The following is a 9,012-nucleotide window of genomic DNA, read 5'->3' on the forward strand; positions in this document are numbered from 1 at the left end:
AAAAAGCGTGCTGGCGACGGAGAATGAGAAGGGCGAAAGCGGATCGCTGAATGCTGCAACCTCAGTGGTGTGGAACTGGTTTAGCTTTCGTCCATCAGATACACAACAAAGCACATTTTTGGTAGAGCATGCTAGCAGGCCGTCGTTATTACCGTGTTTTTTGGAAAATACGGCACACTTAAAATCAATCCTTTGATTTTTCTAAAAATCGACAGTGCCCCTTATAATCCCGTGTGCCTTATGTATGAATTCTGGTTGTGTTTACTGACCTCGAAACGATTTTATTTGCACTGTTACATTTTTATATAGCTTTAATGCACATAAAAAACAGCTGCTTGTTTAAGTGAACATACATTGATTGGGTTTCTTTTGCACTAATAAAGTCGTGGAGTTGTAAAGTATTTTGTCTTGCGTCAATTATATCATCAGTTATATCGTTATCGCAAATCTTCAAATGTATATCGTGATAAATATTTTTGGTCATATCGCCCTGCTCTAACTCGGACTACCTGTCCGCTCTTACCTGTTTCTTTTGCTCTCTCTGCTGTCTTCATCCTCCATCCAACTCTACAGCTATTGTTTGGGATGATATGATGAAACTGAATGGTGGCTGGGCACCTGGAAAAAAAAAAAAAAAGAGGTTGGATGAGGCTGCAGCTCGTGTCCCAGCCTTACTGGCATTGCCCCTCAAACCTGCTGCACCACCCCTTCCCTGCAGAAATGACAAGAAAAGAAATGACAAATGATTGGGTCTCTGATGGGCAAAGACAGACAGACAGACAAAGTCCCTAGAGACACAATTTCAGTCAGTTCTATGCCAAGTTGTTGTGAATAAGGGTAAGTATGGAATTGAGTGCCTTTTTTATGTTTGAATAATTCATGCTGGTGTTACAGGGCTTAGTAAACAAAACTAATTTTGATGAAAGAAGGCAAGTACAAGGACCTCAACAAAGCCTACAATGAGGTGTGCCTATTGGAGAAAAAATACAAAGAAAGTCAGGTTGGCTCAAAGCATTTGTACAGTACTGTATCCGAGGAAATCGATGATATTAAAGCCAAGTTCATAGAAACTTTATATATCTTACAGTGAAATTATCAAAGAAACCTCAGCTACTTACCTGCTTTTGACTAACAGTTCTCTGAGTTTTGCTTCAAAGAAAAATTTTTGGTTTATTTCAGCTGTTTTCAATTGATATTGACTTTGTTAGTTAAACATTGTTAACCTGCTTTCAGTGTGTCCTGTACACGAGTCCTCTTAGCAAACCATGACATAATATCTTTTGGAGCTGATGAAGCTAAGCTAAAAACTATGGAGGACCACAAGAGCCACGCGCATCGAAATAAGAATTCTGTGCTTAAATATTGAATTGTAGAATAAATTCTCCATTTGTAAATTCATTTTTGAATTCCATTTAATAAATTGCATTTCAAAATCCATTTTGATTCCTGTTCGCTCAGGGATTAACCTTTGGATTAGCTGTTGGATTAACAACTTCATTTTTAAAATACTGCAGCTATTCAAATTTGCCACACTGTGGGATGTAAGGAGCTCTCTGATTGGTCCATCTCTGAGGCCATCTCTCCTGCATGAAGTCCAGGTGCTGGTTTTCCAGTGTGTGCATCTGTCCAAACCATCAATGGCTGCAGTATGGAACAGATGTGGGTGTGTCCTCATCTCCCAGAGGAGTCCAAATCATCATCAAACAGCCCTACAGACACAAAAACGTGAAAATATAAACAACCAGACTATCAGCAGTGATTTAACTACTTTAAGATCTCTGAGAAAATCATTTACAGTATATATCACTGAATTTAAGGCCTTTAAAATCAAAGGCTGTAGGCTGCAGCCATTGCTCTAAACACTGTATAAATGTAACAGGCCTCAGTGCTGGTTCTAATAGTCTGAGCTGCTTCCAGCTTCATTTGTGAAGAGCACAGCAGCTTACAAAATCACGTAGCTAGCTCGTACAGCTGCCACGTAAAAATTTCATAAGCTAAGATGACCTAAAATAACGGGGCTACGTGCGGTGATGCTAGCGTTAGCCATGTTAGCACGTTACCTTCAACAGGTGGTCAGACTGCATAAACAGGCAACTCAGTCAGAGGTTGCGCTCTTGGACACTAATGACCTGGCGACAGCTGGCGACCTGTCCGGGTCAGTCCTGGATATTCACAAATACCCCATAGTACTGGTGGAAATGAAAGATCGGGGGGAAATGCATAGAGTAAATCTCAAAACTGATTGGTTGGGGTTTAGTAGCTCAATAGGGCAGTATGCAGGGCTGCACACACAGCCAATAGGGACACGTGGCGTTTGGGCCGCGTTCAGCTTGCCGGTTCCAGCAATTCGTTACAACAGAAGATAATGGCACTATGCAATTCGCCCTTTGATCAAATGATGAGAGCTGATAGTCAAATAGTGCGCCCTGACATTTCCACATTTTGTAACGACAGACCATGTTGAGCGTGTCGTGACACTTGTACAATGGAAGAACACATCTACTTGTTGGTCGCAGAAGAGCCACTGAGAAATGATTTTTTTAGGTGGCTCGTTACAACTCGATGGCTGGTCACCTGGAATAAGATAAGACTCTGGGCCCAAAAACTGAACCGATTTTACTGGCCAAGAATCTGTTTGGATGTGCGCTGATGTTGTGCGTCCAGTGGTGTCAGCTGGTGAACCAGCTGGCCATTCCAAAAGTGCCTTTATGCCCTTACTACCCTTAATGGAGGTACCACTTGAGCACATTGGCATGGACCTCATCTGACCATTTTATACCGACGAGAAAAAGTAAATCTTTCGTTCAGCTGTTGTTAACGGATCTTGACTTTGTTAATTAAACGTTGTAAAACCTGCTTTCAGTGTGTCCTGTACATGAGTTCTTTCAGTAAACCACAGCACGGTGTGTTTTTTGAGCTGATGAAGTTCAGCCAAAACAAGAAACATGCAGCAGGAGACAATAACTTGTTAAATGTTTGTGCGAGAATAAGGCACGGCGGGACCACGGAGTATCATTCGGAGCCATCTTTATTTACATCTCACCACAACAATCCCCAAACCCCCGAGTCCCCGTGTTTTTAACTAGGCGGGCGTGATTAAGGGTGCCCGTGCAGGTGCGTCCGCCCTCCCTGCACGGCACCGCAGACCACGCCCCACCACATACCCCCATCGCCTGATTGAGGCTGGGGAGCCATCCGGCCGAACCTACTCCCCCCACCGCCAGTGGAGAGGGAATCAGTCCGGACAGCTGGCGCCCCCAGGCCCCGGCCAAGCGACGGGGAGGTGCGAGTTCAGGTGGCCGCCCGCGAATCCAGCAGTGCAGGCCAAGCTGGTTCGGAAGTCGGATGCGTGGCGGGTGCACCCGGCGCGGCCGGCACAGTCGTGAGCCCCAGCTCACAGGTGGCTGGGCAGAGGTGTGGCGTGTACTGGCCTCTGGTGGTGGTGAGGCCGATCTGGTGAGCACGGCGATCTCAAGCGTGGCGTACGCCTCGCTCGCCAGTTCCACCGAGCAGGCTCCCCTGGCACGGGGACCTCCAGCTCCTTGCGCGGTCCATCCGTCACCGCCGTCGCTCCCCGCTGGAGCAGCCCATCGCGCGACTCCTCCGTCACTACTACTCCCTCCGCCGCCGCCTGCTCCCGCTGGGCGGCCGCCATTTCGGCCACCATCTGGGCCAGCTCCTCCATTCCCTGGCTCCGATACGGACCCGCCGTGCTGCCTCCTGGGTTTCGGCACCAATGTGGCGAGAATAAGGCACGGCGGGACCACGGAGTATCATTCGGAGCCATCTTTATTTACATCTCACCACAACAATCCCCAAACCCCCGAGTCCCCGTGTTTTTAACTAGGCGGGCGTGATTAAGGATGCCGTGCAGGTGCGTACGCCCTCTCTGCACGGCACCGCAGACCACGCCCCACCACAATGTTATAAAAGGTACAATTAAAGATTTTCATGGATTTTTCAAGGATAAATGTCTAATTTGATCAAAAGTTCTATATGCCATTTCTGGAGAGAGTGCAGTGGAAATGTTGTCACTTTTGGACTTTGCTACTTGCAGCTAAACATTTGCAGCTAAATAATGTATAATGTAAGCAGAAACTGCAACTGAATGAGGGAATATTTGTCTAAAAACTTAAACTGAACTAGAAGGGTACCAGTGCTCCAGCTTACCATCTTACCTGAGTAATCTGTTTGTTGAACAATCTAAATGGTTGATTCAGAAACTTCTGTGACATCAACTTAACTGAGACTCATTACAAATTTCACAAAACACAGTTGAATACTTAGTTAATTAGTTTTTATTAGTTATTTTTGTTTTTGTTGTTACGTTAATTTTAATAAAAAAAATAAATAAATAAAATAAATCTTTATTTTATTTTATTATTAATTTATTTGTTGTTCCCAGAGAGCAAGCCAAACACCGGTCCTGACTATCTAGTAGTGGTGCACTACTAGTGAATGACCGGAATGTGGGGCGACGGTGGCAAGAAAAAACTCCCTCCTGGAGGAAGAAATCTTGGGGGAACCAGGCTCTCTGGGTGGACCCTTCCTCCTAAGGGCAATACTTACCAGCGGTCTGAGACGACGGTTGTTCCTTCAGCACGATGATGGCTCTAACTTCCTTCCACATCCTGTTTTAGAATGAAGAGAAAAATGATTAACAAGGTAATAGGACATTTCAAAATTCTCTCAGCTGCTGTGTCTTCTTACGTTTCTCTTGTAAAACAGGATGTAGGCAGACTGCTGTTGTTCCTCAAAAACTGCCGATCCAGTTGTGTGGAGCACCCGTGCATCATTATAGGTGAGCCAATGATCTGATGTAGACTGTGGGCTCTCCTCAGGATGCACAGAATGACAGATGTAGTGTCCTGAGATCACATTAAGACAAATGATCCAACTTCTAAAAGTCAACTGATTCAAGCAAACAGTGGTTTGGACTTAGTGCTTCTTAAAACATCAAAAGCTTTTGTGTGTGAGTCCTTCACTCAAAAGTAGCAAGTTCTGTTAAATCATTTTTCTGTTTGTAACAATTCAGTTTGTTTTAACCTGATTCTGTGCCTCCATAGTGACTAATGATGCTTATGAGTTCATAACGGCCATCACCCTGAGAAGGAACAAATCCAAAGATCAGTTTCATAAAGTCTCACATCAGTGCGATAATTAAGCTGATTCTCTGAGATGTTCTGCAGTCTGTTTTTACCTGTTTGGATGACACCACCAAGTCCCTCTGCAGCCTGACGGGGTCATTCACCTTCTGAAGCTTGTAGGTTTGTGTAAAGCCAAACCTCTTCAGGTGAAAGATGAGAACTCTGGCAGAAAAGAAAAGAAAAACCAAGGTACAAAATAAAGAATGAGTGTCAAACACAAACCGAAGATGGGAGAAAATGACTGCTCAAGTGTTTTCTTAAAAACTCTGATGTTTAGTGCGCCACAGTTTGGAAATCAGGTCAGTCGATCAATTCTGATGTGACCTTACTCACCTTGGCAGTGTATCAAAAGACGGCTTCACTTCCGAGGTCGTCCCGCCACAGTCACAGGTAAATTCGATTTTTTGTTCCTAAACAACAGCACAGAGAAAACAGGATTTATGTTAGAAAAAAAATCACAACATATGCACACACACACACACACACACACACACACACACACACACACACACACACACACACACACACACACACACAAAGGTGTGTTAAGATCAGTGATACTACATCTCTACTGGAATTTGTGATCTTACCTTCAAGTATGTCCCTAACATGTCCTCAACAGACCCCTCTGGAACCAGGTCAAGGGACAAGCTTGTGAATTCCTCCTGTTGTGATGACTGGTGACCGCAGCTAAACATTTAAGGAGTAACGTAGTTAAAGTAACGATGAGGTAGGTGGAAAAGAGGTATATGAAAATGTTGCAATCAGCCCTGTGTTTCTGAAAGACTGGCTTACCTCTTGCATGTCCTCATGTTTTCCATTTTGAAAACATGATGGCCTTCTACTGGGCAGGTATAACTTTGGCCCAGGAGAGCTGCTTCCCTCTTCAGGTGAGGTGAGAGGCTTTTCACCTCATTGAGGAACATGGTTAGGAATTGAGCGTCCTGAAAGAAAAACACAGAGGAGATTTAGAACATAAACATAAACATTAGAAGGTAAAGCAAAAAACAAAATGTCCAAATAGCTGACGCACTTTCTGTGCACTGCCTTTGTATCAGGAACCAGTTTGCTGAATGCCTTCTTGAAAGATATTAGGCGGCGTTTTTTAAGGTCATAATCTCTTGATTCATGACAGTCCCTGATGTTCATGAGCCTTCTGTAAAAAGGAAAGGGTAAACAGACATTTCTGGTGTTAGATATCTTTGTTCTTCAGGTTTCTGAAGAAAGTAGAAGGTTGACGTAGCGCACCTTAAGAGCCGAGCTTCTGGGACTGCTCTCCACAAAGTCTCCTGACGGCTGACGTCTCTAATGAACTCCTCATTGTTGAGGAGGCTCTGCAGGCAGGAGTTCATGTAGCAGCTGTTTACAATGTTTGGAAACCTGCCACACATACACAAAGTTTACACTATCAGTGTAAAATAACTCATTTCCACTTTGACAAAGAGAGCTTTGTTCCTCGTGCACCACGTGTACTCACCCGAAGCGGTCCACAGTCTGAACTTTATTTTCCATTTTTTTTCTATCCTTCACATTTTTCCCTAAACTATTGCAAAAAGGTAAAAAACACAAACACACAATTAGGAAAGATGTCAAGAAGCTAAGCAGTGTATGTGCATGTATGCATGAGCTTTGAAGTTTAAACATTTTGGAGGACGTTTTTCTCTTACATGTCAAACACCTGCTCCAATACATCCTCTTGTGCCAGAAACTCCATAATCAAAGTGTCCCAACTCAGGTCTGATGGCTCATTATGTTCAGTGGTGTTTCTAACCTGGTTGGAACTTTCACCACATTCCTTATGGGTGCTGCTGGATGCAGAAAGAAGAAAGGAGTCAGGGATGCATAGCAAGCACGACAGGACAACAAACAAACATTATCTCTCTGGAGAACAGCATTCAACCATCTAATGCTTATTTTGATAAGCAATCTGCCAAAATATTAAAAGCACTTACCTGGGAATGTCTGTAGTTATGACCTGTACTAGGTCCTCTGAACTGTTCAGTGGAGGCTTGACGTCCAGTTCTTGGCCTTTTGTTTCTAGGCAGTCTTCTTTTGGTGTGCTGCCTCGGCAGGTGTACAGTCATGCTGCATGTTCTTCAATCTGCAAAACTATACAAAAAGATGTCAAGTATCAAATCTGCAACCAGAGGATCCCAAAAGAATTTTCTTTAAAATGAGAAGATTAAAGTTTCCCTCACTTGTCACTCTTTTTATCAGGTTCCCCTGTTGTTTCTGAAGCAACCAGATCTTGGCCTTTTGTTTCTAGGCAGTCTTCTTTTGGTGGTGCTGCCTCGGCAGGTGTACAGTCCTGCTGCAGGTTCTTTAATCTGCAAAAAATATACAAATATATAGAAGATTAAGTATCAAATCTGCAACCAGAAGGATCCCAAAAGAATTTTTCTTTAAAGTGAGAAGATTAAAGTTTCCCTTACTTGTCACTCTTTTTATCAGGTTCCCCTGTTGTTTCTGAAGCAACCAGATCTTGGCCTTTTGTTTCTAGGCAGTCTTCTTTTGGTGGTGCTGCCTCGGCAGGTGTACAGTCCTGCTGCATGTTCTTTAATCTGCAAAAATATACAAATATATAGAAGATTAAGTATCAAATCTGCAACCAGAAGGATCCCAAAAGAATTTTTCTTTAAAGTGAGAAGATTAAAGTTTCCCTTACTTGTCACTCTTTTTATCAGGTTCCCCTGTTGTTTCTGAAGCAACCAGGTCTCGGCCTTTTGTTTCTAGGCAGTCTTCTTTTGGTGGTGCTGCCTCGGCAGGTGTACAGTCCTGCTGCAGGTTCTTTAATCTGCAAAAATATACAAATATATAGAAGATTAAGTATCAAATCTGCAACCAGAAGGATCCCAAAAGAATTTTGCTTTAAAGTGAGAAGATTAAAGTTTCCCTTACTTGTCACTCTTTTTATCAGGTTCCCCTGTTGTTTCTGAAGCAACCAGGTCTCGACCTTTTGTTTCTAGGCAGTCTTCTTTTGGTGGTGCTGCCTCGGCAGGTGTACAGTCCTGCTGCATGTTCTTTAATCTGCAAATATACAAATATATAGAAGATTAAGTATCAAATCTGCAACCAGAAGGATCCCAAAAGAATTTTGCTTTAAAGTGAGAAGATTAAAGTTTCCCTTACTTGTCACTCTTTTTATCAGGTTCCCCTGTTGTTTCTGGAGCAACCTGCCTTCTTCTCTGTAGAAAGAAACCAAAAGACAGGACATAGCTGTGTGCTTCATTGCTCTTAATTGCTCCCATTTCATTGTGATGAATAAATGCTTGATGATAGTGACTCTTTCCATAAAACATACCTTCCAGAATTTGAAAATAGACCAGCGGGACTTTTTCTGTGGCTTTACAGTGGGGGTCTCTGCCTCTGTATCGCTGTCAGTTTCCTGTAGAGAACGAACAAACATAATGTTATTAAAAAAGAAAAGTCACTTAAAATTAACAAATACATTTAAGGAAAATATGCATTTCATATGTCTTCTGTAAAAGCAAACCGAGAAAAGCAGAAGAAGTGTCTCCATTTTATTTTCTTCTTCTTCTTTATACCATTTTCATGGTTAGGTGTTGTGGCAGCAACAGAAGCATCTGGGACGCTGATCGAGGACAAAAGTGTAAATGTTATTTTTCAAAGTGGAAATTTTTAACAAGGAGCGCATCCTGGATATTGCAAATAAAAAATAATAACTGTTATGAAATACCAAAATGAACAAAATCATGTATTTTGTACATTTACACTCTATATTTTCAACTAATCTCTGAATCGATATAAATAATAGACAAAACTAGAAGTAGTAAAAACGATATAAACACACAAGGCGGAAGAAAAATAACAATAAAAGGGAAATAAAACAGCTCACACTAAACCA

The 9,012-nt window shown here is 42.6% G+C and overlaps 3 protein-coding genes across 3 annotated transcripts; all 3 read right to left on the bottom strand.

Annotated features, from left to right (window-relative positions):
• Window positions 1-4,596: 4,596 nt before the first annotated feature.
• On the bottom strand, window positions 4,597-6,081 carry LOC120736384 (ubiquitin carboxyl-terminal hydrolase 37-like). Its single transcript, XM_040036430.1, has 7 exons — window positions 5,943-6,081; window positions 5,738-5,837; window positions 5,481-5,557; window positions 5,201-5,309; window positions 5,047-5,104; window positions 4,711-4,868; window positions 4,597-4,631 (listed from the first exon to the last, which is right to left on the bottom strand). Exons 1-7 carry the CDS (start codon window positions 6,071-6,073, stop codon window positions 4,614-4,616), a joined length of 651 nt encoding a protein of 216 aa, XP_039892364.1. The 5' UTR covers window positions 6,074-6,081; the 3' UTR covers window positions 4,597-4,613.
• Window positions 6,076-7,111, bottom strand: LOC120736381 (ubiquitin carboxyl-terminal hydrolase 37-like). The gene is made up of 5 exons (XM_040036423.1): window positions 6,815-7,111; window positions 6,625-6,690; window positions 6,396-6,527; window positions 6,181-6,303; window positions 6,076-6,091 (listed from the first exon to the last, which is right to left on the bottom strand). Exons 1-5 carry the CDS (start codon window positions 6,859-6,861, stop codon window positions 6,076-6,078), a joined length of 384 nt encoding a protein of 127 aa, XP_039892357.1. The 5' UTR covers window positions 6,862-7,111.
• A 230-nt stretch (window positions 7,112-7,341) lies between these two features.
• On the bottom strand, window positions 7,342-8,579 carry LOC120736382. The gene is made up of 6 exons (XM_040036424.1): window positions 8,449-8,579; window positions 8,277-8,332; window positions 8,046-8,174; window positions 7,813-7,941; window positions 7,580-7,708; window positions 7,342-7,474 (listed from the first exon to the last, which is right to left on the bottom strand). Exons 1-6 carry the CDS (start codon window positions 8,551-8,553, stop codon window positions 7,342-7,344), a joined length of 681 nt encoding a protein of 226 aa, XP_039892358.1. The 5' UTR covers window positions 8,554-8,579.
• Between the last annotated feature and the right edge of the window lie 433 nt (window positions 8,580-9,012).

This window comes from Simochromis diagramma, unplaced genomic scaffold (genome assembly GCF_900408965.1).
Source record: "Simochromis diagramma unplaced genomic scaffold, fSimDia1.1 OVJJ01000063.1, whole genome shotgun sequence".
NCBI classification, from domain to species: Eukaryota; Metazoa; Chordata; class Actinopteri; order Cichliformes; family Cichlidae; genus Simochromis; species Simochromis diagramma.

Excerpts from the sequence above, each read along its gene's own strand:
- LOC120736384 (XM_040036430.1), bottom strand. The coding sequence starts at position 6,073 with ATGTTCCTCAATGAGGTGAAAAGCCTCTCACCTCACCTGAAGAGGGAA. Across the intron at positions 5,558-5,737 it reads TGTTAGGGACATACTTGAAG|GAACAAAAAATCGAATTTAC; the intron begins GTAAGATCACAA and ends GCTGTTGTTTAG. Across the intron at positions 4,869-5,046 it reads CTATGGAGGCACAGAATCAG|GACACTACATCTGTCATTCT; the intron begins GTTAAAACAAAC and ends ATGTGATCTCAG.
- LOC120736381 (XM_040036423.1), bottom strand. The coding sequence starts at position 6,861 with ATGGAGTTTCTGGCACAAGAGGATGTATTGGAGCAGGTGTTTGACAT. Across the intron at positions 6,528-6,624 it reads CAGACTGTGGACCGCTTCGG|GTTTCCAAACATTGTAAACA; the intron begins GTGAGTACACGT and ends TATGTGTGGCAG. Across the intron at positions 6,304-6,395 it reads CCAGAAGCTCGGCTCTTAAG|AAGGCTCATGAACATCAGGG; the intron begins GTGCGCTACGTC and ends TCCTTTTTACAG.
- LOC120736382 (XM_040036424.1), bottom strand. The coding sequence starts at position 8,553 with ATGTTTGTTCGTTCTCTACAGGAAACTGACAGCGATACAGAGGCAGAG. Across the intron at positions 8,333-8,448 it reads CTATTTTCAAATTCTGGAAG|AGAAGAAGGCAGGTTGCTCC; the intron begins GTATGTTTTATG and ends TTCTTTCTACAG. Across the intron at positions 7,709-7,812 it reads CCTGATAAAAAGAGTGACAA|ATTAAAGAACATGCAGCAGG; the intron begins GTAAGGGAAACT and ends ATATTTTTGCAG.